The sequence below is a fragment of the Buteo buteo genome, chromosome 4, assembly GCF_964188355.1.
Source record: "Buteo buteo chromosome 4, bButBut1.hap1.1, whole genome shotgun sequence".
Taxonomy (NCBI): domain Eukaryota; kingdom Metazoa; phylum Chordata; class Aves; order Accipitriformes; family Accipitridae; genus Buteo; species Buteo buteo.
In genome coordinates this window covers 26357444-26383168 of record NC_134174.1, presented here as the reverse complement: position 1 = coordinate 26383168, position 25725 = coordinate 26357444, and the positions used below count along the sequence as shown (strand labels likewise).

Below are 25725 nucleotides of genomic sequence, written 5' to 3'. Positions count from 1 at the left end.
GGATAACGGGGGGGTTAACGGGGGTGACTGGGGTGGGGGTGACTGGGTGGGGGGGATAGTGGGGTGGGGGGTGACTGGGGGGGATAAAGGGGGGCACTGGGGTGAGGGGTGACTGAGTGGGCTGTACTGGGGGGAGAATCCAGGCCCCGCTCCCTCCCCTCCCTCCTGCTCCCTTCCCCGCTCCCCTCTTCCCCCTCCCCTTCCTCTTCCTCCTCCTCTTCTTCCTACTCTCCCGCCCTCCGCGCCCACTTCCGCTCGCCGCCGGAAGTCGCGCCGCGCTCCCCGACGACGTCATCGCGGCGCGCCGGCCGGCCGCACGCTGCCGCCATGATCCGTACGGGGGGGTCCGGCCTTGTCGCCGCCGCTGTCCGGGCCTGGGCCCGGGGCCGGGCTGGGGCCGCGGGGGTGAGGACCGGGACCGGGAACCGGGGACCGGGGGTCGTGGCCGCGGGGGGAGGGGCGTGGGGAGCGGAGGTTGGAGGCTCACGGTTGCCCCCCCGCAGGTCTCGTCCGGGCCCACCGGGCCCCCCGCGGCTCCCGAGCCCCGCAGGGGTAAGTCTGCGTGGGCAGCGGGGCGATCGGGGCGGTGGGTAACGTGGACGGGGGTGTCTGTGGGGCCGGGGCCCTCCTGGGGACATCGTGGGGGACGGGGATGGCCTGGGTCGGGACACCGGGGACGGGTGGCCGTGGGGCCGGGACCGGCCTGGGGGCATGGGGGATGGGGATGAGCAGGGTCAGGACAACGGGGACGGGTTTCTGTGGGGTCAGGGCTGTGCGGACATCCTGGGGATGTTGGGGACAGGGTGTCCGTGGGGTTGGGGACATGCTGGGGACAGTGGGGAGAGGGTGTCCGTGGGGTTGGGGACATCCTGGGGACAGCGGGAGTGGAGGTGAGCGGGGTCAGGTCAATGGGGACAGGTTTCTGTGGGGTCAGGGCAATGGGGACAGGTTTCTGCGGGGTCAGGGCTGTGAGGACATCCTAGGGGTGTTGGGGACAGGGTGCCTGTGGGGTCGGGGACAGTGGGGAGAGGGTGTCCGTGGGGTTGGGGACATCCTGGGGACAGCGGGAGTGGAGGTGAGCAGGGTCAGGTCAATGGGGACAGGTTTTCATGAGGTCAGGGCTGCGGGCACTCCCTGGGGACATCCGGGACAGGGCGTCTGTGGGGTCAGGACCATATCAGGATGGGGATGGCCTGGGTCTGGGCAGTGGGGACAGGTTTTCATGAGGCCAGGGCTGTGGAGACATCAGGGACAGGGTGTCTTTGGGACTGGGGACATCCGGGACAGGGATGACAAGGGTCTGGGCAGCAGGGACACGTTTCTGGGGGTGCAGGGCTGTGAGGACATTAGGGACAGGGTGTCCACAGGCTCAGGGCCCTCCTGGGGACATCAGGGATGGGTGGCCACGGGGCTGGGACCATCCTGAGGACTTCAGGAACTGGGTGGCCATGGGGTCAAGGCTTCAGGACCACCCTGAGGGTGCAGGGACAACCCGGGGACAGATGTCACTGGTCTTGGGGTGGCTGGGGCCCCCCCTCGCCCCCAGCCTGAGGTTCCAGGTGGAGCTACCACGGTCCCTGCTTGTCCTCATGCGTGTTGTGTCCCCCCCCCCAACCCCAGAGAAGCTGCTGCTGCCAGCGCTGCCACGGTCCCCGGTCCTGCGGGCCTGCAGCGTCCCCATCCCCCCGCACCGCTCCCCCGTGCAGGCCTGGGTGGAGTCGCTGCGGCATCACGATGATGAACGCCAGGGCCTGACCGATCTTCACCCCGATGTCTTTGCCGTCAGGCCCAGGTGGGGCTGGGGGACAAGGTTGGGGGGAGCCCTTGGGGATGTGGGGGTCCCCGGGTTGGGGTCCCCTTGCTGAATGTCCGTCCGTCCCCATCTCCCGCAGGCTCGACATCCTGCACATGGTGGCCATGTGGCAGAAGAATTTCAAGAGGATCGTGAGTATGGGGAGGGGGTTTTTGGGGGCAGAAGGAGGGCTGGGGGGAGAGGGGAGTCAGGGAGGGGAAGGGGAGGTCTGGAGGGGGGTCTGGAGATGGAGAGGGAGGCTTTGGGGAGGAGAAGGTGGTCTGGGGAGGGGAAGGGGAGGTCTAGGAGGGAGAGAGGAGGTTGGGGGGCGAGGGGAGGGTTGGGAGGAGAAGGAGAGGCTGACAGGGGGGTCAGGGAGGGGAAGGGGAGGTCTGGAGATGGAGAGGGAGGTTTTAGGGAGGGAAGGGGAGGTCTGGGGGTGTGAGCGAGGAGCTGGGGAGGGGAAGGGCAAGTCTGAGGGGGGGCAGAGGGTGGTCTGAAGAGGAAGGAGGAGGTTGAGGAGGGTCCGGGGGGACAGAGGAAAGTGGGGGGGGGGGGGGGTGTCACAGGGCAGCAGCCTGTCACCTTGCCGCAGAGGCGGCAGTTGGGACCAGGACTCCTGGGTCCCTTTCCCTGTGTGGGGAGGGGGACGGAGGTGTCATGAGGGGTCTATCCCCGATTGTCCCCGTGTGTGTGTCCCCCCCCATCCCACAGAGCTACGCCAAGGTGAAGACACGGGCGGAGGTGCGGGGGGGCGGCAGGAAGCCGTGGCGGCAGAAAGGATCGGGTCGAGCCCGGCATGGCAGCATCCGCTCACCCCTGTGGCGCGGGGGTGAGTGGCTGCGGGTCGGAGGAGACCCCCAGATGGGGTGGGGGGGCCACGGCCTGGCCTGGGGGGGTCACTGAGCCGGGACCCCTCACAGGGGGCATCGCCCACGGGCCGCGGGGTCCCACCAGCTACTACTACATGCTGCCCATGAAGGTGCGGGTGCTGGGGCTGAAGGTGGCGCTGACGGTGAAGCTGATGCAGGTACGAGGTCCTCTGTGTTTTGGGGGGGCTCCCGGGGGGTTGGGGATGCAGTGACACCCCCCCCCTTCACCAGCAACGTGTTCCCCCCTACACACGCCTCACAGGATGACCTTCACATCGTCGACAGCCTGGAGATACCCACTGCCGATCCCCAGTATCTGGTGGACCTGGCACGGTACCGGCACTGGGGCCGCTCCGTCCTCATCGTCGACGTGTGAGTGCAGGCAGCACGGGCACGTGGGGAGCCCCAGGGACGGGCAGGACTGCCTGCACGCTGCCAGGGGCTCTGGGGGGGCGGGGGGTGTCCCCCCCCAGTCATTTCACCCACTTTCTTCCAGCAACAAGATGCCGGAGAACATCGAAACCGCCACAGCCAGTTTGAAAACCATCAACCTGATCCCAGCGTTAGGTGAGAGCTCCGCAGTGACTGCGGCTGCTGTCCCCAGGGACCCCCCCCAAACCTGTCAAGGGTTCCCCCAAACCTTTTGGGGACCCCCCCAAGCCCCCGCTTCTCGTGTCTCCGCAGGTCTCAATGTGCACAGCATGCTGAAGCATGAGACGCTGGTGCTCACGTTGGACACCGTCACCTTCCTGGAGAAGAAGCTGCTGTGGCACGACACCCGTTACTCGGCGCTCTACCCCTTCTCCATGCCCTACAGCGACTTCCCCTAGCCCCCCCCTCCCCGGGCAGGGTGAGACCACCCCCCCAGGCAGGATCTAGCCCCCCCCCCCCCCCCGGCAGGATCCAGCCCCCATCTCTTTGGAAAGGATTTTTGGGGGAGCACCACGCGCTGCCATGGCCATTAAAGTGAGGTTTCTCAAGGCTGTGGCTTTTCTTTGTCCTGGGGGGGGGTTGCGGTTTGCTTCCACCTCCCTTTGGACACCCCCCGGTATTTGCAGTCCCTTTGCACTCCCCCCACCCCCCCATATTTGCAGTCCCTTTGCAGCCCCCCTGCCATATTTGCAGTCCCTTTACAGTCCCGTCCCCCCAGTATTTGCAGGACTGTGGGGTGCTGTGTGGATTCAGTGTCTGTGGGTGGCCGGGATTTTCGGGGCCACCGTGGCAGAGGGATCTGTGTGTCCCCCAGCAGCAAGCCCAGCACGCCGCCCCCCCCCACCCTGCCAAAGGGCAGAGCTGTCGTCCTCCCCGCTCCATGCCAGGATCGTTTGCCAGAGCTGGCGAGTGTTTTGTTGGGAGCTTGTCTCTCTGGGTCTTATCCGGGGACGGCAGTTGGGGTTTCTGGGTGTCACCGGAGAGGCAGGAGGAGGAGGAGGGTGGGCCCGGCTGCTTCGCCACACCCCCCCCCCGCCACTGCCGGCCAGGGCTCTGGTGTGAGAAGGCGGGGGCCAGTTGCAGAGGAAAGGGAGGAAATGGGGTAAGAACTGACGCTTCCCTTGCTGCCTGCCAGCAGCACCGCGCTTATTGGAGCCGGATGATGGATCCCTGCTGGACCTGGGGGGCGATGGCCTTACTCTGCCTCCTCGTGCCGGGGGGTGAGTTGGGGTGTCCCCCCCCCTGCCCTTCCTGGGCTTGGCAAAAGGGAAAACTGGGGACGCTGGGACCCCGCCAGCGTTGCGGTTGGGTTCCGGTGCATGGGGCTTCCCGCCAGCGGGGCGGTGGAAGAGGCTGAGGGTGATTTAGGGGATCCCAAGGGGGGTCCCCGGTGCCGGCCCCCCACCACGGTGCTGGTTTGGGGGTACGGTGGGGCCGGGCATAGCACCACAGGCGTTGCGGGGGGGGTGCCAGTGCGGAAGCAGCTATTTATTTGGCCACATTCCGGGCAGGACATGGCTACTGGGTGCCGGATCCCCTGCCCGTGCCTCTTTGGGGGGGTCGCGCCCAGGGCTGGGATCTCAACCGGGTCCTCCTGTAACAGGGTGCCCTCTCCCAGGGCACCCCGATCCTTGCCGGGTGTCCATCTACCCCGAGGAACCGACGGTGGAGTACGGCAGCTCTCTCCTCCTCAATTGCACCAGTTCTTGCCGTAACTACAGCCAGCTGAACTGGGAGGTCTCCACCACCAAGATGGGGACGCAGGGACCTGGCTGGGTGTCCCTCAGCATCCCCAACGTCACCAGCTGGAACTTGGAGCTCCAGTGCTTCGGCACGTTCGGGCAGCAGCGGAATATCGCCAAGACCACCCTCCACGCTTACCGTAAGGACCGAGGCATGGGAAGGGGGACGACGGGGGTCCCGGCACGCTCCCAGTCACCTCCACCCCCTCCTTGTCCTTCCCCACAGGGTTCTCGCCCCCCCAAATTTACCTGGAGGATGACATGGTGGCCGGCAAAGAGGCGCGTGTCACCTGCAACGTGTCCGCCCAGGTCTCCCCCCACGACCCCCCAAATCTCCACCTGATGCTGTGGGGTGGGGGGCTCCCCCGCAGCACCCACCAAGGTCCCTCCGTGGGGTTGAGTTTCACGGCGCAGCTGGAGCAGCACGGCCAGGAGGTGATGTGCGAGGCCGTGTTACGGCTCGGGCGCCGTACGGTCAATGCCAGCGCCGTGGTTATGCTGTGGGTCTGGGGTGAGTTTGGGGACAGGGACACGGGGGGGGGCGTAAAAACCCCTCGTGGTTGGAAATGCCGGTACCGTGGCGTGAACCCTGGGTGCCCCGTGGTCAGGGTGGTCTCTGGCATCGGGGTGGAGAGAAGGGGCACCCAGCCGGGCTCTGGGTGCCGATTCCCTGCCAACCCCCCCCCCCCCCAGCTGCCCCCCACGATGTCCAGGTGTGGGCACCACGGACCGTCTTCACCACCGGTGACAACCTCACAGTGATGTGCCGGGCAGAGGGGAACCCCCCGCCGCAGCTCCGCTGGGAGATGCCCACCAACGCCAGCTGGGAGCTGCGGGACGGCAGCACCACCATCACCATCCCGGCTGCCCAACGGGTTCACGGCGGCACCTACCGCTGCCTGGCCGAGAACCGCTACGGCGCTGGCGCTGCCAGCATCGACCTCGTCTTCCGAGGTGAGGGGTGCCTGCGGTGGCACCTGGTGGCACCCAGTCCCGCACCGGGGCCAGGTGCCGCGGTGAGGGGTTGGCGCGGCGCGGGCGTAAGCGATGAAGAAGGGGGTGGAGGTGGCGTCTCCCAGCGATGCCAATCCCGGTGCCCGGCTCAACCCCATCCTCTCCCCGTAGGATCCTCCCGCAGCCCCCTGATCCCTGTGGTCGTGACCTTGGCCGTGGTCACCGTACTGGCCGTTGTCGCTGTCTCCTGGTGGCTTTATCGCACCCAAGGCTGGAAGCCGATGCCTAGCTAGCCCAGCTAGTCCTGCCTCGCCGAGCCGTACGTGGGAGCAAAGAGTGAATTTCCTCCATGTCTCCGTGTATTTTTTTCCCACCTTTTCCCACTTTGCCGGCTCCGATCTTTGGCGAGGGTGGTGAGTTGGAAGGGAGGGTGAGGCGCTGGCTCTGGGCATCGCTCCCGGCTCCTGGCACTGTGTTGGCTCCGAGGGGAAAATCCTGGGACAGGTCTGGGCATGGCCCGAGTGGAGCCGTTTCCTGGCACTCACATGGCTGAGCGTTAATGAGCCGCCCTCGTTAGCGGGAGGGCAGAGGGACACGTGGGGCGCGCTGGGGTGGCCGTTGCGATCCTGCCAGCCCCTGCCTTCACTTCGAGGTCGGGTGCTGGTGGTCCTGGGAGCTGGAGCTCACAGCGAGCATGCAACGGGGCTTGGGGCTCGCAGCGAGTGTGCAACGGGGCTTGGGGCTTGCGGCGAGTGTGCAACGGGGCTTGCGGCTCACGGCGAGTGTGCAATGGGGCTTGGAGCTCATGACAAGCGTGCAATGGGGCTTGGGGCTCACGGCGAGCGTGCAACGGGGCTTGCGGCTCACGGCGAGTGTGCAATGGGGCTTGGAGCTCATGGCAAGCGTGCAATGGGCTTGGAGCTCACAGCGAGCGTGCAACGGGGCTGGCTGGCACTGCTGCTGCTCGCAGGTCGGGCTGCTGGGCACCGGCGCAGGGGCAGGGCAGGATCTGTCCCCTGGCACAGGGAACCGGGGACGGGCAGAGCCGTGGCACGGCCGGACAGAAAGGCCGGTGCCTGGCATACGACGTGGCCGGGAGCCGAGGGCCCCTGTGGCCCCGCCACGTGTTGGCAGGGTGGGGGGACGCCGGGGCATCCCCCGGCCGGCCCCGCGGCGCAGGAAACACGAGTGTCCTTTCCTGCCGGGAGCTGCCTCGGGGGCCATGGTGGGGATGCTGGCGCGTGGCCCTGTCCTGCACCGGGGGCCGTATCCTGCACAGGGGCCATGTCCCACATTGAGGGGGTCATATCCTGTCCAGGGGGACTGTGTTCTGTCCAGGGGCCAGATCCTGGCCACAGCCGTGTCCTGCTCTGAGGGGCCGGATCCTGCACAGGGGCCATGTCCTGCATGGGAGGGGACAGATCCTGCGCCAGGGCCGGATCCTGCACCAGGGTCTGCGTCCCACCGGCTTGGTGATGGCGGCTGGGGAGGACCGTCCCCCATCCCTGTGGCCGTGCCGCTTCCACCACTGGCAGCATCAGCGCCGGGGCCCCGTCCCCCCATCCGTGCCACTCTGTCCCCCCACATCCCCGTCCCCCCACGTCCCCGTCCCCCCACGTCCCTCCCCATCCATCCCCTGCCCCCCGTGTCCCTCCCCATCCATCCCGTCCCCCACGTCCCTGTCGCCGACGTCCCTCCTCATCCATCCCGTCACCCATGTCCCTCAGGTCCCTGCCAATCCATCCCTGTGTCCCTGCTCCCCCAATCCACCTCCTGACCCCGTCTCCCTGTCCCCCGTGTCCTTTTCCCCCACCACCCTCCTCACCCATCCCATGTCCCCCGTGTCCCTGTCCCCCCATCCACCCCTGTGTCCCTATCCCCTAGATCCCTGCCAATCCATTCCCATGTCCCCAGCTCCTGCCCATCCATCCCCCCATCCCTGTCCCCTGTGTCCCCATCCCCTGTGTCTTTCCTAATTCATCTCCTGTCGTGTGTCCCCCCCCCCCCCGCCCCGGTCTCCATCCCTGCCAATCCACCCCGGTGTCCTTGTCCCTCAGGTCCCTGTCAATCTGTCCCTGTGTCCCTGTCCCCAGTGGCCCTGCCACTCCATCCCCGTGTCCCTGGTCCCTCCCCATCCATCCCCTGTCTGCCGCATCCCTGCCAATCCGCCTCTGTGTCCCCCATGTCCCCGTCCCCCATGTCCCCGTCCCCCCACCCAGCTGCTGAGCCAGCACGGGGCCAGGAAACACCCTTTGCCCACGCCGGTGAACACCGCGGCCTCTGAACACCGGCGAGTGCCAGGCCTGGGGAAGGTTGCCAGCAAGATAAGGGATTCCTGCCGGGAGCCGGACCGAGGCTCAAGGGCAGTGGGTTCTGCCCGGCGTTCCCAGTGCTGCCGGCTCAGCGGCTTCTAAACCAGCCCGGGGACAGGGACGAGCCAACCGGGGACGGTGGTGGCACGGCCATCGGCACGGGGACAAGGCTGGGGGACACCGTGAGAGCCGTCGCCGGCTGCGGTGGTGACGTAGACACCGGGTTGCGGTGTTTCGGTGGCGGCTCTCGGGGAGGAACCTTGCACCCATGGAGGTGCGTGGGTTCACTGCCAGGTGCAGAAGTGAAACCCCGCGGCCGTGAGAAGCCCCAACAGACTTTCTTCTCCTCTCGGCAGTGCCGGAGCCGGGGTGGCGGCGGCATGCTGACTGCGAGAGGGAGGGTGCTGGGGCTCTGTGTCGCAACCGCAGCCTCCGGCGCCCTCCAGACACATTGTCCGTCTGCATCGGGAAGAGAAAACAGCGGGAAGCCAGTGGCCAACATCTTGCTAAGAGGTTGGGGTGGAGGGTTGCCAAGCCAAACTGCCGGCACCCCGGCTCTCCCTCCCAGAGAGACCGAGGGGCCGCGCTTGCATCCCCAGGGTCCATCTGCTGCCCATCCCCGCACCCCTTCAGTTTCCATCAGCGCAAAAAATTCCCTTGCGTCAAAAAAAAACAATAGAAAAGAGGAAGCTGGGTGTTCCGGGGAGCTCAACTCCCCTTCACCCTGCGTTTGGGATGAGGTCACTGGACCTACACTGCAGCAGCCAGCAACATCTTAACCCACCCACGGCCAGGCGACAGCGAGGTTATGTGCCGGGGTGATGGGAAATCACGGTTTGGGTGCATAATGCTGAGCTTGCATGGGTTGGGGGCGCAGGAGGGGACCCCCCTGGCTGCCTCCCCTCTCAGCTGGTGGTACCCAGCCCTGACCCCGTAGCAGCTGGCGTGGCATCAGGGCTCAACTGTGGGGACTCTTGTGGCACTGTGGGCTGGAGTGAGACCTGTGGGGCCGAGTGGGCTGGGGCAGGAGGGCAATGGGGCAGGGGAACTGCCCCATAGCAGGGCGGGGGGGTGGGAGAACTGACCCCTAATGGGGCAGGAGGACAGTGGGGCAGGGGAACTGACCCGTAATGGGACAGTGGGGTGGGAGAACTGAGCCATAGTGGAGCAGGAGAACTGCCCCGTAATGGGGCAGTGGGGTGGGAGAACTGCCCCAGAATGGGGCAGGAGGGCAGTGGGGTGGGAGAACTGATTTGTAATGGGGCAGGAGGGCAATGGGGCAGGAGAACTGCCCCATAGCGGGGCTGGGGGGGTGGGAGAACTGATTTGTAATGGGGCAGGAGGGCAGTGGGGCGGGAGAACTGCCCCAGACTGGGGCAGGGGGGCAGGACCCCCCCGGGCAGCCTTCCCCTCCCCGCGGTGGCCGCTCCCCCGGGGGATCCCCGCCGCCGAAGTCCCCGCCGCCCCGGAATTCCCCCGGGGGCCGGGAGGAGCCGGGCTGGAGCCGGGCTCTTAAAACGCCGCCCCGGGCGGGACGGACAGAGCCGTCCTGCCGCTGCCGGAGAGCCCGAACCCACCGTTCCCGGTGCTCCCGGAGAGCCCGAGCCCACCCTTCCCGGTGCGTGCCGAGAGCCCGACTGGATCCATCCCGGGGAGCCTGAACCAACCGGTCCCGGAGACTCCGATCGGAGCCATCCCGGTGCTCCCGGAGAGCCCGAACTGACCGATCCCGGAGAGCCCGACCGGACCCATCCCAGGAAGCCTGAACCGATCTTTCCCGGTGCTCCCGGAGAGCCCCATCGGATCCATCCCGGGGACCCCAAACCAACTGGTCCCGGAGAGCCTGACCGGATCCATCCCGGTGTTCCCGATCCCTCGCGGTGTTCCCGGAGAGCCTGACCCATCCCGGCGCTCCCGGAGGACCGAGCCCACCCGGTGCCGGTACCAGCGCCCACCCCAGCACCCTGCCGCACCATGCACCCCGCGGCGCTGCCGCTGGCTCTGTGCACCCTGGGTGTCATCGCAGGTGAGGGGACACCGGGCTGGGGCTGGCACCCAGCAAGGGTGGTGGGGACCCGGGGACCCCCCCCGGGGTACGTCCCCGCACGGAGGGGCGAGGCCGGCGCGAGCGTGTCGGCACAAGCGCGCGGGTGTGAGCGATGTTACCGCGAGCGCGTCGCTGGCGTTGCAGCGAGCGTGCTGGTGCAAGCACAAGCACGTCAACGTGACCTTATCGCCACGAGTGTGTCACATGAACGTGTCACGGCGGGGATGGGACGCGTGTCCCCGTTGACGCGCCGTTGTGAGTGCAAGCGTGCTGCCGCCGTGTCGGCGTTGGGCGCTGCCTGGCACAGGGGGCCGGTGGGGTGACCGGGATGGGGGTCCCGGATCCGTCCCAGCCCCCCTTTCCCTTTGACCATCGCCTCCGTGCCGCATCCCGTGGGAGAGCCTGGGGAGCAAGGTCTTGTTTGTCCTTGCGAAATCTGTGGATTGCAGCGGGATATTTTTTTTTTTATTCTCTTCCTGCCAGTGGTTATTCCGGGAAAGGGCAGGACTTCTCCTCCCTTCCCTGACCGGAGGGTGGGAAACCTTACAGCTGCTCCTGGGGAATCCCCCACCCGAGGGTGCTGGTGCTGACTCACCCCGGGGGGCTTCCTCTGCAGCCCAGTGGGCTCGGCATCCGATGCTTTGCCAGAAAAGTACCGGCTCGTGGCGTGGGAGGGGACTGGGGGGGTGTACCAGGCACCAGCTGGCGACAGCTGCCACCATTCCTGAGGGACGGATGCGGGTTTCGGTGTCCCCTGCCCCGGTCACCGGGTTAGCAGTTGAAGGCTTCCAGCTGGATGGTGGGGACGGATCCTGCCCACCGGCAAAGCCGGCCACTTCCCTCAGCCGAAGGAGAAGCTCAGCGGTGCTGCAGCTTCTCCCTGCCCGCTGCAGCTGGCTGGCTTCCCTCCTGCCGTGCTGGGGATAGGGACGAGTCTGGAGGTCCCCTCAACTTTCCCCTCACCGTGCCGGGGACGGGGACAAGCCCGGGGGTCCCCTCAACTGCCGACCCCCTCCCAACCCCGTGGGTTCTCCCGGCAGGGCAGCTGGGAGCTTCCTTCGAGTTGTTGGTCGAGCCGGCGGTGCTGGTGGTGGAATACGGCGGATCGGTCCAGTTGAAGTTGAAGACGACGTGCCAGGATCCCACAGCAGATGGCAACGTAGAGACGTCAACTCTGAAGCGGGTGGTGACAACGGGGCCAGGGGAGATAGTGGTGGAGCTGCTCAACGTCACCGTGTGGAAATCCAGCGTCCTCTGCTACTACAACTGCAACCAGAAGAGGGTGATGGTGCCCGTCAACCTCACCGCCTACCGTAAGGCACCATGGGGAGAGGGGCTCCCTGCCCACGCCGGTACACCGGGATCATCCCCATCATGCTGCATCTTTCCCCCAGGTGAACCAAAGCTAGCAGCGCTGGAGTCAATACCACAGCTGGAGGTGGGTAAGAGACAAGAGCTGGCATGCAACGTACACGACGTCGCACCGATCCAGAACCTGACGGTGATCCTGTGGCGGGGCAGCGAGGTGCTGCACACCGAAACCTTCGAGCAGCACAGTCAAGATGACCCGGTGACGGTGCGGGTGACCCACGTGCTGACGGCACAGCGCCAAGACAACAGGCAGAACGTCACCTGCCAGGCACTGCTCAACCTGGCACCCTACGGCCCGCAGCTCAACACCACCTCAGAGCCGCAGACGTTGAACGTGTACGGTAAGTCGGCACCGGCGTCTTACCGGCGTTTGCTCCGCCATGGTTGTGGCAACTGGCTCATCCCGGGGTGTTTTTCTCTGGTGGCAGAATTCCCTAAGGATCTCAGGCTGGAGCCTGACATCTACCTGGAGACCGGCGAGACGGTGAACACCAGCTGCGCCGTTGATCGCGTCTTCCCAGCAGCAGAGTTCAAGCTGGAGCTCGCCAGCCGTACCCTGAAGCTCTCCACCAGCCAGGACGGGCTCCGGGCCACCGCCGAGGTGTCCCACAGCCAGCCGGGGAGCTTTACGCTCGTTTGCACCGTGACGGTGGGAGGCGTAGAGCAGCGGAAGGAGGCGACCGTCCACGTCTACCGTGAGTGCCGGCGGCACTGGCACCGGCAAAGGCCCGCCAGCAGCACGGCCCTGGCGCGTTGTGCCGGGAAGGGGGGAGCGGTTTCACACCACAGCGTCACCGGAACCGCCCCGGTGTTGTCTCCATCACCCGCAGGTTTCCCTTCACCGCAGCTGAATGTCAGCACCACCAGCCCAGCAGCCGGCACGGCGGTGACGGTGGGCTGCGCTTTGCCGCACGACCACTCCGCCGAGCTCCGGCTGCGGATCTGGGCCGGCGAGCGTGAGTTGGCAGGGTGGGGACCGTCCCCACTGCTCTTCCACCTGGTGGTGCGGGAGGAAGACGATGGGATGAAGCTGAGCTGTGATGCCAAGCTACCCATCCGTGACAAAGCCCTGAAGACGAGCACACCCATCCGGCTCACCGTCACGGGTGAGAGTGGCGCCGCCGGGCACCATCCCAGAATGCTGAAGGGGAAATTTCCAGATGGGAATTAATTTCTTGTCCCTATGCTCTTCCCTCAGCTGGACCCCGGCTGGACGATGGGAGCTGCCCCCCCAGCCAGAACTGGACGGAGGGGCAGGATGAGACCCTGCGCTGCTCCGCACAGGGCAAGCCCTGGCCCAGCGTGGAGTGCACCAAGGACGGCGAGACCTTCCCCACCGGGGTGCCGCAGCCGGTCACCCGTGCCCACGCCGGCATCTACCAGTGCCGGGCCACCAACCCGCTGGGTACAGCCGTCCGGAACGTCACCGTGTGGGTGGACTGTGAGTGGGGACGGGGGTCCTGGGGGTTTTGGGGGTCCCAGGGGGACAGTGCGGGCTCAGCATCGCTGACCACCCGTCCTTGCTCTCCGGCAGACCATGACCCCGACGTGGTGCTCTTGGTGCTGCTGCCAGCGGTGGTGCTGGCCGCCCTGATCACCGGTGGGATGGTCTACCACATTTACTACCGCAAGAAGAAAATCCGGGAGTACCGGCTGCAGGAGCGGCAGAGGCAGGTGGAGATGGAGCAGCGGCGGACAGCGGGATGCTCGGAGGAGACGGCCGCGCTCAACGGTTCGGCACAGAATACTCAACCGTAGCCGGGCAGAGGCGGTGGAGGGTCCGGCAGCCCCCTGCCCGTCCCGCTCCCCTGCCCGTGGGCAAGCGGCCCGGCAAGGGCTGAGCGCCGTGCCTGGCGGCTCCCTCCGAGTGATGTGACGGTGACATCGGGGACAGGGTGGGAGCCGCAGTGGGATGGTGGACGCTACGGTGAGATGGTGCTGGTCGCAACTGTTGCTACAGGAAGGTGGCAGCTCTGAGATGGGGATGTGCCAAGCTGGCACACACTTGGGATGCCGGGGGGGCGAGGCGCTTCTTGCCCCCCATCACGGAGATGCTCCTTTTCTCTGCGAACTTTATCCCTTGGGAGACCTGAAGCCGGTGACAGCGGGGCCGGGCGTCTTGGTGCCCCGTGGGGAGAAGCCTGGCTGAATCCCAGGATTTTGGTGCCAGGGCGGCGTTGGCACCAATACTGGTGGGAGGGCGAGGAGGTGGAGTGGAGGGAGATACAGCCACCGGAGAGGCTGGAAGATGCTGTCACGACATGGTGCACCAATAAACACTGTTGGCAGCAGCGCCGCAGTCCGCTGGGGTTTTGGCTGGGGATGGGCATAACCAAACGCCGGGGTGTACTGGCGTACACTGGTACCTCCGTGGCCACGGTTGTGCTGAGCATGCGCCGCGGTACCCAACCCCACTTCCTTCCTTCTGCCATTATTCTCTCACTGGCATCCAGCACCGGTGATGGCGATGATGGTGGGGCTGGGACGCAGCTGGGGCGCTGCTGGGGCAGAGAGGAAGGATGGAGAGCGGCCGTCACGGCAAGGGATGGGAGACGATGTGCCTCTGAGCCGCGTCCTCCCCCCAGCGCCCGGTGCCAGCGTGATGGGCTCTGGCTTCCGCTCCCGTCCCCGTGGCTCCCCGCTCCCCGGCGCGGCAAAGCCCCGGCGCGGCCTCCCTGCCTGGTCCCTCGCCGGGCTGCTCCTGGCTTTGTGCGGTGAGTGCCGTCCCTGGGTCCTGGCTCATTCCCCTGCACCCCGACCCAGCTGGGGACGTCCCGTGCGTTCCAGCTCATCCCACCTTGACCCCAACCCACCTCCCCGGAATGTCCCAAGTGTCCGAGCTGGTCTCCCTGCTCTCCACCCCAGCTGGGGACATCCCATATGTGCCAGCTTGTTCCCCTGCGATGTGACCTGGCTGGAGACATCCCGTGTGTCCCAGCTTATCCCACCTCCATCCCAATCCAACTAGGGACATCTAATGTGTCCAAGCTCATCCCACCTTCACCCCGACCCACCTTCCCAGCTCATCCCATGTCCCACCTCATCCCACCGTCACCCCGACCCACCTTCCCAGCTCATCCCGTGCATCCCAACTCATCCCACCTGCATCCCGACCCACCTCCCCTGGGACATCCCATGTGTCCCAGCTCATCCCGTGTGTCCCTGCTCATCCCACCTGCACCCTGACCCACCTTCCCAGCTCATCCCATGCTTCCCAACTCATCCCACCTGCATCCTGACCCATCTCCCCTGGGACATCCCATGCGTCCCAGCTCATCCCATCTGCACCCTGCCATCCCTTTCCAGGACCACCCACCAACTCCTTCGAGGTGACAGTGGAGGGGACCTCCTCGGAGGTGGGCTACGGTGGAACGGTGCTGCTGAACTGCTCCAGCAGCTGCCCCGAGGCCGGGGCACCCGGGGGGCTGGAGACCTCCCTCAGCAAGGAGTGGGTGGGCCGGGGGCCGGGCTGGCTGAGCATCCGGCTCTACAACATCACCGAGCCCCTCTCTGACGTTTTCTGCTACTTCTACTGCTTTGGAGAAAGGAAGGTGGCGACCTTTAGGGTGCTGGCTTATGGTAAGAGGCCTCTCGGGTCCTTCCCACGGGGCTTTCCCTGTGGACGGGGACCAGGGATGGGGGATGCGGAAGGGGGTAGGGATGCGCTGGACCTGGGGAGCCCCCCACGCCTCGGGGGGCAGCGGGATGGGGCAAACTGGGATGGAGCTGGGGCCGCAACTGGTCTCGGTGGGGTGGGAGCGAGAGGTCGGGATGAGCTGGGTCCCGGATCTGGCACAGCTCAGGCGGTATCCCCTTTGGGATGAGCTAAGAGGTTGGGTGCCATCTCCTTCCCCCCTGCAGACTTCCCCCAGCCTCAGCTGGTCATCAGCAACCCCAACGTCTCCTGCGATGAGCTGGTGGCCATCGAGTGCTCCTCGGCACCCAGCTGGCCCCCGGGGCTGAAGCTGCAGCTCCGCGGGAGCCGCTGGGCCCCGCATCCCTGGACGGAGGACCCCTTGGTCTTGGGGCTGACGGTCAGTGAAGAAGACGACGGGGCCGAGTTCATCTGCGATGCGCAGCTCGGTGTGGGCAACGAGACTCTGCAGAAGAGCTCGGCCACGGCCACGCTGCATGTCACCTGTGAGTGAGGCAGTGGGAGCCGGTGCTGTGCCGGTGCAACACCCTGCTGAGCCTTTGCAAAATCCCTCAGCCCTGGTGCAAACTCCTTCTGCCCCCACGCAAAGCTCTTCCACCCCGTGCAAAATCCTTCTGCTGTGGTGCAAAGCCCCTCAGCCCTCCGCGAACCCCGTCTGTCCTCATGAAAAACCCCCCGGCCCTGGTGCAAACCCCTTCTGCCCCGTGCAAAGCCCCTTGATCACGTGCAAAACCCTTCTGCCCTGGTGCAAACCCCTTCTGTCCCCATGCAAAACCGCTTGGCCCCATGCAAAACCCTTCTGCCCCCATGCAAAGCCCCTCGATCCCGTGCAAAACCCTGCTGTACCCATGCAAAACCCCTTGGACCCGGTGCAAAACCCTTCTGTCGCCATGCCCGGGTGCAAAGCTCCTTCTCCCTGGTGTAAAACTTCTCACCTTCCGTGCAAAGCCCCACAGCCTCGGTGCAAGGCTTGGGGTCCCGTACCAGGCTGCAGGACCCCGGGCTGCCGTGGGGACCCTGTCAGCCCTGGCCCAGGGTGGCGGCAACGTCAGGGCTCGTGCCGGGGAGAAATGAGGTTCTCCTGCTCTCACCTCCAGGCGGACCCCGGCTGGACGATGGGAGCTGCCCCCCCAGCCAGAACTGGACGGAGGGGCAGGATGAGACCCTGCGCTGCTCCGCACAGGGCAAGCCCTGGCCCAGCGTGGAGTGCACCAAGGACGGCGAGACCTTCCCCACCGGGGTGCCGCAGCTGGTCACCCGTGCCCACGCCGGCATCTACCAGTGCCGGGCCACCAACCCGCTGGGTACAGCCGTCCGGAACGTCACCGTGTGGGTGGACTGTGAGTGGGGACGGGGGTCCTGGGGGTTTTGGGGGTCCCAGGGGGACAGTGCGGGCTCAGCATCGCTGACCACCCATCCTTGCTCTCCGGCAGACCGTGACCCCGACGTGGTGCTCCTGGTGCTGCTGCCAGCGGTGGTGCTGGCCGCCCTGATCACCGGGGGGATGGTCTACCACATTTACTACCGCAAGAAGAAAATCCGGGAGTACCGGCTGCAGGAGCGGCAGAGGCAGGTGGAGATGGAGCAGCGGCGGACAGCGGGATGCTCGGAGGAGACGGCCGCGCTCAACGGTTCGGCACAGAATACTCAACCGTAGCCGGGCAGAGGCGGTGGAGGGTCCGGCAGCCCCCTGCCCGTCCCGCTCCCCTGCCCCGTGGGCAAGCGCCCCGGCAAGGGCTGAGCGCCGTGCCTGGCGGCTCCCTCCGAGTGATGTGACGGTGACATCGGGGACAGGGTGGGAGCCGCAGTGGGATGGTGGACGCTACGGTGAGATGGTGCTGGTCGCAACTGTTGCTACAGGAACATAACATCATGGAGATGCTCCATTTTTCTCTGAACTTTATTCCTTGGGAGACCTGAAGCCGGTGACAGCGGGGCCGGGCGTCTTGGTGCCCCGTGGGGAGAAGCCGGGCTGAATCCCAGGATTTTGGTGCCGGGGCCACATTGCCACCATTGCTGGTGGGAGGGCGAGGAATGAAGCGAGTTGCAGCCACCGGAGAGGCTGGAAGATGCTGTCACGACATGGTGCACCAATAAACACTGTTGGCAGGAGCACTGCAACCCGCTGGGGTTTTGGTTGGGGATAACCAAACTCTGGGGCATTTCTGGTACCTCTGTGGCCACGGTTGTGCTGAGCATGCGCCGCGGTACCCAACCCCACTTCTTTTCTTCTGCCGTTATTTGCTCCCTGGCATCCAGCACCGGTGATGGCGATGATGGTGGGGCTGGGACGCAGCTGGGGCGCTGCTGGGGCAGAGAGGAAGGATGGAGAGCGGCCGTCACGGCAAGGGATGGGAGACGATGTGCCTCTGAGCCGCGTCCTCCCCCCAGCGCCCTGTGCCAGCGTGATGGGCTCTGGCTTCCGCTCCCGTCCCCGTGGCTCCCCGCTCCCCGGCGCGGCAAAGCCCCGGCGCGGCCTCCCTGCCTGGTCCCTCGCCGGGCTGCTCCTGGCTTTGTGCGGTGAGTGCCGTCCCTGGGTCCTGGCTTGTCCCCCTGCACTGTGACCTGGCTGGGAACATCCCGTGTGTCCCAGCTCATCCCACCTTCATCCCGACCCACCTCCCGGACGCACATCTCGGGGGTCTTGGGGATCCTGGTGATTTTGGAGGTCCTGGTGGTTCCGGTGGTCGTGGGGGTCCTGGGGATGCCATGGGGATGCCGCAGTGTTGGTACTACAGACCATCCATCCCCACTCTCTGGCAGATCACGACCCTGCTGTGGTGCTCCCGGTACGGGTGGGGTGGGCGGCGGTGGCCACCCTGCTCACCATCACGGTGATCTACGGCATCTACCACCACAAGAAGACAATCTGGCACTACCGGCTGCGGCAGAGGCGGCTGGAGATGGAGCCGCCATGCTCGGGGCAGGAGGATGTCCCCCCCTCAATGATGTGGGGGCTCTGCCATAGCCCCCCCACACCCCAAGAGCCATGGCCCCCCACCCTGCATGAAGCCAACCCCCTCCTGGCGTCCAAGGGACGTATCCAGCCCCCTTGGCAGTGGTGCGGGGAGGGGAACGTGATGGTTGCAGCCCCAGGTTTTACCCGCTGCAAGGGCGGGGGGGGGGGGGCTCGGTGGCCCCCAGAGATGGAGACCTCCCTGCTGTGCCCATCACCCTGGCCTCAGGCTCCCCTGCCGGTGGGGGCAAAAAATGTCTCTTAATGGCTGAATTGTCCTTGTGGGATCAGGCCAACAGGTCTGTGTCACTCCTTCCAGTGACACAAGGGGAGTGGGCTGTACTGGGCTGTACTGGGCTATACTACGCTGTACTGGACCGTATTGGGCTATACTAAGCTGCATTGGGCTGTACTGGGCTATATGAAGCTGTACTAGACTGTACTGGGCGGCACTGGGCTGTACTGGGCGGCACTGGGTGTTGTCTGGGTCCTGGCTGGCCCCTTGGGAGCAATTAAGTGTCATCCTGGTGCCGCTGGCTGCTGACACCGCGGTGCTGCTGGGGGGATGCTGGGGGGGGGACGTGTTCCCCCCAGTCTCCTCGGTGACCCCCAGGGGCTGCCAGCCCTGCGGGGGGGGGCAGGATGGGGGTACAGGCAGGGGATTGGGGTACAGGCAGGGGGGAATGGGGGTACGGGCAGGGAATTGGGGGGGTGGGGGGGGGCTGGAGCCGGGAATAAGGGCTGGGGGGGGTGGATGGGAGCCAAAGCAGGGGAGGGGCTCTAGGGACAAAGCTGGGGCTGGGGGACGCTTTGGGGGGGCGAGAGTGGGACCGGGGGAGGCTGCCGCCCCCCCGATTCGGTCCCCGAGCATCCGTCCCCAAGCGGAGCCTGCCGCCGCCGAGCGAGCACAGCGGGAGCGTGAGCGCGGCAGCGCCTGTCGCTCGCTGGCACCGTGTCGCTCACGCGCCGGCATGACACCGGCCCACGGCATGCCGTGCCACCCCACGGCACGGCACGGCACGGCACGGCGAGGCCTGTTTCGGCTGCCGGTGCCGGTGCAGGCGAAGGGGCGGCGTGGGCAGGCGGCGCGTGGCGGCGGCGCGTAGGCCGAGGTAAGGCAGGAATCGCGCCTCGCCCGCGCCGCCGACACGGCGAGGGGACGGGGATACGGGGGGCGAAGGGGGCACCTGCCATGGCGGCGGTTTCGGCGTGTGCTCGGCATGGGGGGGCACGTCGGCGTGCAGGGGTGAGCGCACGTGATGCACGCCCGCAGGCACACGATGCACACGCATGATACACGCCGGCGTGAATGCTCAAATGCACGATACATACACCTACGTGCACGTGTAATGCACGCGCGGCACACACACGGGCACGCACCTGCAGTCCTCTGCACGCACACGCAATGCACAACCGCGTGCACACAATAGGCACGCTCACCGGCACACACATGCAACGCATGCCTGCGTGCACATGGTACCTGTATCTGCACGCGCACGCAATGCACACGCACACCGGCACGCGCATGATACACCCCGGCACGCACACGCACTGCATGCCTGCATGCACGATACATGTATCTGCGTGCACACACAACGCACGCCTGCGTGCACGCAGTACACTGGCATACACACGATACGCACACGCGATGCACGACACACATGCAGCGCACGCCTGCACGCATGCGGTACGCCCACCGGCACGCACACGCAACACGCCTGCACACACACCGCCATGCACACGCCATGCACACGCCATGCAGCCCACGAGCGGCTACGGGTTGCCCCAACCTCCCCAGCCCCGCGTGCCCGTCCCCCACCCTGTCGTCCCCTCCCCCCGTGGGTGCGTGGGTGACACCCCGCGCATGGGGGGGGACACAGCTGGTCCCCGTCTGTCGCTGCACCCACGCAGGATCGGTGCTTAAACCCGCAGCACAGGGGTGCTGGCTCCGGGCTGCAAAGTTTGGGGGGGGGGGGGTGTCTGGGCAGGATGGGGCACGGGGGGGGGGCCCGATCCGGGCACATCTGGGGGGGTCCTGGGCAAGATTGAGCGGTGGGGCCCGATCCTGCCAAGGTTTGGGGGGGTTCTAGGCAGGGGTGAGCGCGGGGGGCTCGATCCCGGCAAGGTTTTGGGGGGGGTCCTGGGCAAGATGGGGCACGGGGGGGTGGGGGCGGTCCCGATCCGGGCACGGGGGGGGTCCTGTGCAGCGTCGAGCACCGGGCGGGGGGGGCCGGAGCTTCGGGAGGGCTCAGGCGGGGGCGGGGGGAGGAGCAGCCCCGCGGTACCGGCGCCGTCCTCGCCTCCGTGCGCGGCAGCGGAGGAGTTGCCTTCATCCCCATCCTCCTCTTCATCCCCATCCTCCTCATCCTCCTCTTCATCCCCATCTTCCTCACCCTCCTCTTCATCCCCATCCTCCTCTTCATCCCCATCCTCCCCATCGTCCCCATCTTCCCCATCCTCCCCATCCTCCTCTTCATCCCCAGCCTCCTCTTCCTCCCCGTATCTTCCCCCCCCAGCGGAGCCGGGACCCGATGGGACCCCCCTGCCCGGCCGTGCGGCTGCTGCCCCCCCTCATCCTGGCGCTCGCAGGTAAGGGGGGGGGGGCTCGGGGGGAGGGTCGGACGCCTGGGTCCCTCTGGGATGCGGGGGGGGGGCACCCCGGGGACCTGGGACCCATCGTGCTGGCAAGGGGGGGTGGTCTCCTGGGACCCCAGACACCAAGGACCCTTAATTATAGGGGGGGGGGGCATTCCTGGTGACCCCCACAGACACCAGGGACCTGTAATTACTGGGGGGGGGGGTGTGAACCCCGAGGAGGCCTGATGCCTGGATCCCTTAATTTGGGGAGGGGGGGTGAGCCCTGGGGAGCCCAGACCACAGGGACTCTTAATTATGAGGAGGGGGGGCGGGCTGGACCCCCAGAGAGCCCTGACACCTGGGATCCAGCAGGATGGAGAGCGGGAAGGGGGGGGGGGAACCCCAACACCAGGGACACTTAATGCTGGGGGACTGGGGGGGGCCCGGCCACCTGGGTCCCTTATTTCTAGGGGGGGATGGGATGGACCCCAAGGACCCCAGAAGGGGTGGGGGAGTCAGGGGGACCCCCAGGAGCCCACCTGCCTGGGTCCCCTCCTGGGAGCGTGGGGGGGGGGGGGGGGTGTCTCGGCACAGGGCTCACCGGGGTGGGCACTGGGGGCCCCCCCGCAACCGGGATGGGGGTGTGTGGGGGGGTGGTCTCCAGCCGGAGGGGTGCCAGGGCTAAGCCGGCGGGGGCTGCCCGCGGTGGGGGCTCTCGCAGGGGCCGCCCGGGGCACGTTCACGGTGGGGGCCTGGCCGCGGGTGGCCGTGGTGCCCTTCGGGGGCTCGGTGGCCATCAACTGCAGCCGCAGCGCCTGCCCGGGGGGCAACGCCACGCTGGGGCTGGAGACCCCCCTGACCGTGGACGCGGGGGCTGGCGGGCGCCGCTGGCAAAGCTTTCGGCTCCTCAACGTCTCCCAGTGGAGCCCCGGCACCGCCACGTGCTACGGGCGCTGCGGTGACACCCAAGTCAACGCCAGCACCGGCATCCTCGTCTACCGTGAGTGCCGGGGGTCGGGGGGCCGAGCGGAGTGGGGGGCCGCGGTCGACGGTTCGGCGGTTGCCGCCTCCCAGGGTTGCCGGAGCGGGTGGTGCTGGAGCCGGTGCCGGCCGTGGCGGTGGGTGACAGCCGTAACCTGACGTGCCGGGTGGTGGAGGTGGCTCCGGTGGGGAACCTGACGGTGACGTTGCGCCGAGGTGCCGAAACTCTGCGGACGGAAAGTTTCGGTGCCGCCGAGGGCAGCGCCAGCGTGGCCGTCAGTCACCTGCTGACCGCCAGCCCCGGGGACCACGGGCAGGACGTCACCTGCCACGCCGAGCTGTCCCTGCGGCCCCACGGGCCCCTCTTCGCCCGCGCCGCCGTCCCCGTCAAGCTGTCGGTATTCGGTAAGTCCCCGTCGCGCGGCTGGGCTCCGGCGTTGGTGCGGATGCTCCTGTCCAAGGGGGAAGGAGCCAGGGAGCAGCTCGGTGCCACCCTGTCCCCATCCCCATCCCAGCTCATCCCAGTCCCCATCTGGTCGCCATCCCAATCCTGTCCCCATCCCCATTCCCATCCCAGTCTCATCTCCATTTCCATCCCAGCTGCATCTCCATTCCATTCTTGTCCCCAGTCCCCATCCCTATCCCCATTCCCATCCCAGTTTCAATTCCATTTCCATCCTAGCCCCATCTCCATTCCATTCTTGTCCCCAGTCCCCATCCCTATCCCTATTTCCTAATATCCTAATCTTGTCCCCATCCCCATTCCCATTCCAGTTTCAATTCCATTTCCATCCCAGTCCCGTCCCCACCCCATTCTTATTCCCAGTCCCCATCCCCCTGCTGTCCCCATCCCCATTTCCATCCCAATCCTGTCCCCATCCCCAGTCCCGTTCCCATTCGCATCCCAGTTTCAATTCCATTTCCATCCCAGTCCTGTCCCCATCCCCACTCCCACCCCAATCCTGTTCCCACCCCAGTCCCCATTCCCATCCCAGACTCTCTGGGACTGGCTAGCTGAGCACCACGACTCTAATCCTGTTCACAATGCCCACCGCGCCGTGCCGAATCCCTCCCTAGCCTTGTCCAGTGGCCGGGGCTGTGCCGGGATGCCCGGTCCCACCCTGGCACAGGGACTTCACCACCACCCTCCTGGCAGCTCCACATCCTCACCGGAGCCCAGCGAGGGTCCGGCCGCTGGGATCCTCTACCCGGCACTGGGGTGCAGCCGGGGATGAGGCACGGCCCTGGTGACACCGCATCCCTGCAGCTCTCCCCGAGCCGCCCCAGCTCTGGGCTCCTGCCCACGTTGAAGCCGGCACCACCGCCAACGCCAGCTGCCGGATCGCCGGCGCCTTCCCCGCCGGAGATGTCCGCTTCACCATCACCCTGGCAGAGCAGAGCCTAAACTTCTCCGTGGCAGCGGCTGGGGATGTGCTGACCGCCGTCACCGCGCTCTCACCCGGCACCCCGGGGTGGCAGGAGCTGACCTGCACCACGGCAGTGGCAACGGCAGCACGGATGGCACGGAGGCAGCTCCACGTCTACCGTAAGGTGCCAGGCACGGCAGGGCGATAACTGGACCCCATCCCAAAATCCCGTTGAACCCACGGCACCTTCCCGCAGGCTTCCCAGCACCCGTCCTGGAGCTGAGCCCAGCGTCGGTGCCGGCGGGCAGCGAGGTGATGGTGGTGTGCCGTGCCGGCGTCGCTGAACCCCCCGCCGTCCGGCTGCAGCTCCATGATGCCGACGGCGGGGTCCTGGCCGAGGGGCCGCAGTCCCAGCTGGAGCTGCGGTTGGTGGCCCGGCGGGAGGATGACGGGCGGCAATTCGGGTGCCGGGCCAGCCTGGCCATCGGCGACGGCGCGGTGACAAAGGACGCGGACGCCCGGCTCGCCGTGCTCTGTGAGCGCCACACCGGAGGCGCCCGGTTGTGCCCATGGCAGCCGGTGTGGGCTGCTCCCGGCATGCCTGGCGCATCCCTCCATCTTTTCCAGACATGCCCGAAATGGCGGCGAGCGACTGCCCCAGCAACCGCACGTGGCTGCGGGGGACACGGGAAGTGCTGTCCTGCCGTGCCGCCGGCAACCCCGCGCCCACTGTCGTCTGCGGCAGGAACGGCGTCGCCGTCAGCACCGGGGAGCTGGAGTTGGTCACCCGTTCGCGAGCCGGCACCTACCTCTGCAACGCCACCAACAGCCTGGGGACACGGAGCCGGCTGGTCACCGTCCGCGTGGAGTGTGAGTTGTGCCGGCATCTCCCGCCGTGGCTGTGCTGGCAGCGACCGTGCTAACCAGGACCCCTCTTTTCTCCCCCAAGACGAGCCCACCCTGACGGAGAGGGGCTGCCCGGCACACCGCACCTGGGTGGAGGGGGAGCGGCGGGAGCTCGTGTGCCGCGCCGACGGGGACCCCCCGCCCAGCACCCGCTGCGCCCGCGACGGCGGTGCCACCCGTGCCCGGGGGAGCCGGGCCGTCAGTCGGGCCGACGCCGGCCGCTACGTCTGCCGAGCCACCAACAAGCACGGCTCGGCCGTCCGCAGCGTCGTCGTCACCGTCGAGTGTGAGTGCCGGGGAGAGGACGAGGATCTGGTGGTGCCGGGGATGCCGTGGCTATGCTGGGGATGCCGTGTCCGTGCCAGGGATGCCGTGTCCATGCCGGGGATTCCATAGCCGTGCCGGGGATGCCACGGCCGGGGATGCCGTACCTGTGCTGGGCACGGCATGGCCGTGCCAGGGATGCCGTGACCACGCTGGGGATGCCATGGCCGGCATGCCGTGTCTGGTGGGGAGCCCGGCTGCCTTTGGGCCGGTCTCGTCGGTGCAGGGTGGGGAGCAGGGGGTGGGCGGTTGGTCCCCGCACCCCGTCGCGGGGCGGCGGGGGCACCTGGCACCCAGCCCCCCCCTCCCGCCGTGTCCCTCCCGGTTTGCAGACGAGCCGAGCATCGGCGAGACGGGCTGCCCGGCGCAGCGGCTCTGGGTGGAGGGGACGCCGGTGGAGCTGGCCTGCGCCGCCAGCGGGAACCCCCCACCCCGCGTCGCCTGCGCCAAGCTGGGGGACGGCCAGGACCCCCCCCCGGCGAGCCCCAACGTCACCCGCGCCCACGCCGGCACCTACCAGTGCCGGGCCACCAACACCCACGGCTCTGCCCTCCGCAACGTCACCGTCGCCGTCGAGTGTGAGTGCGGGGAGTGGCTTTTTGGGGGGCGGAAAAAGGGGGTTTCGGTTGTTTTTAAATGCAGGGCGGTGTTTTTGGCTGACGGACGGTGCCACCCCGGTGCAGACAGCCCCGTGGCGGTCAGCCTGCGCGTGCTGCCCTCCGCCAACGTCTCGCGCGGCGCCAGCTTCAGCGTGGAGTGCCGTGCCGAGGGGCTGCCCACCCCCACCTACGGGTGGGCGCTGCCCCCCGCCAACAACCTCCGCTTCGCTGCCGATAACCGCTCGGTCGCCGTAGCCGGCGCCGCCACCGCCAACCGGGGTCTTTACACCTGCACCGCGACCAACAGGCACGGCCGGCGAGCCGGCAGCGTGATGGTGCGGGTGGACGGTGAGATGGGGTCAGTCGGTAAAGGGGAGGGGGGACAGACCTCTCCATCGCCGCCGCGGCGTCACCGGCACCTTCCCGCCTTGCAGAGAGCCGGCTGGCGCTGGTGGCCTCGCTGGGCTCCTTGGGTGCCGTCACCGCGGTGGGTTTGGCGGCCGCCGGCGGTTATTACCTGAAGTCGACGGCGTGCAAGAAGGGGGAATACAACGTGCGGGATGCCGAGGGCTCCTCCGAAGCCGCCTGCCTGCACCGGCAACGGCACGACCGCGGCGAGATTTACGGCATCCAGCTCACCCAGCCGTAACTGGGAACATCCCCGTCCCCCGTGGGATGGAGCTTTGGGGGTTCCCCCGTGTACCCTCCGCCCCGGCCACAACGGGGTTTTGGGGGGAATTTGGGGTGGGCTTGGGGGTTTTTTGGGGGGTGTTTTTTAACCATTTCAGTGCTGTGCCAAGGGTGGCACAGCTGTAACTCAGGGGGAGGATGCTCAGGG

General features: G+C 67.2%; 5 protein-coding genes across 6 annotated transcripts; all 5 read left to right on the top strand.

The window, feature by feature from the left end:
- Nucleotides 1-277: 277 nt before the first annotated feature.
- MRPL4 (mitochondrial ribosomal protein L4) lies at nt 278-3550 on the top strand. The gene is made up of 9 exons (XM_075025166.1): nt 278-405; nt 504-552; nt 1621-1792; nt 1893-1944; nt 2507-2624; nt 2716-2822; nt 2927-3036; nt 3161-3231; nt 3349-3550. The coding sequence occupies exons 1-9, from the start codon at nt 328-330 to the stop codon at nt 3492-3494; spliced, it is 903 nt and encodes a 300-aa protein (XP_074881267.1). The 5' UTR covers nt 278-327; the 3' UTR covers nt 3495-3550.
- LOC142029923 (intercellular adhesion molecule 4-like) lies at nt 3528-6142 on the top strand. 2 transcript variants are annotated; one of them, XM_075025165.1, is made up of 6 exons: nt 3528-3630; nt 4235-4316; nt 4715-4978; nt 5065-5349; nt 5532-5792; nt 5964-6142. In XM_075025165.1, exons 1-6 carry the CDS (start codon nt 3619-3621, stop codon nt 6083-6085), a joined length of 1026 nt encoding a protein of 341 aa, XP_074881266.1. In that variant the 5' UTR covers nt 3528-3618; the 3' UTR covers nt 6086-6142. The 2 variants fall into 2 exon arrangements, with proteins under 2 accessions (XP_074881266.1, XP_074881265.1); XM_075025164.1 differs by lacking the exon at nt 3528-3630 and having other exon boundaries at nt 3773-4316.
- Nucleotides 6143-9594: 3452 nt separating this feature from the next.
- ICAM1 (intercellular adhesion molecule 1) lies at nt 9595-13813 on the top strand. The gene is made up of 7 exons (XM_075025162.1): nt 9595-10130; nt 11192-11464; nt 11546-11863; nt 11951-12217; nt 12353-12628; nt 12721-12963; nt 13057-13813. The coding sequence occupies exons 1-7, from the start codon at nt 10079-10081 to the stop codon at nt 13278-13280; spliced, it is 1653 nt and encodes a 550-aa protein (XP_074881263.1). The 5' UTR covers nt 9595-10078; the 3' UTR covers nt 13281-13813.
- Nucleotides 13814-13843: 30 nt separating this feature from the next.
- LOC142029922 (intercellular adhesion molecule 1-like) lies at nt 13844-17282 on the top strand. Its single transcript, XM_075025163.1, has 5 exons — nt 13844-14236; nt 14829-15101; nt 15384-15662; nt 16275-16517; nt 16611-17282. Exons 1-5 carry the CDS (start codon nt 13984-13986, stop codon nt 16832-16834), a joined length of 1272 nt encoding a protein of 423 aa, XP_074881264.1. The 5' UTR covers nt 13844-13983; the 3' UTR covers nt 16835-17282.
- A 3382-nt stretch (nt 17283-20664) lies between these two features.
- Nucleotides 20665-25536, top strand: ICAM5 (intercellular adhesion molecule 5). The gene is made up of 10 exons (XM_075026822.1): nt 20665-20722; nt 21432-21710; nt 21785-22096; nt 22959-23237; nt 23315-23593; nt 23686-23928; nt 24008-24250; nt 24621-24866; nt 24972-25235; nt 25322-25536. Exons 1-10 carry the CDS (start codon nt 20665-20667, stop codon nt 25534-25536), a joined length of 2418 nt encoding a protein of 805 aa, XP_074882923.1.
- Nucleotides 25537-25725: the final 189 nt, after the last annotated feature.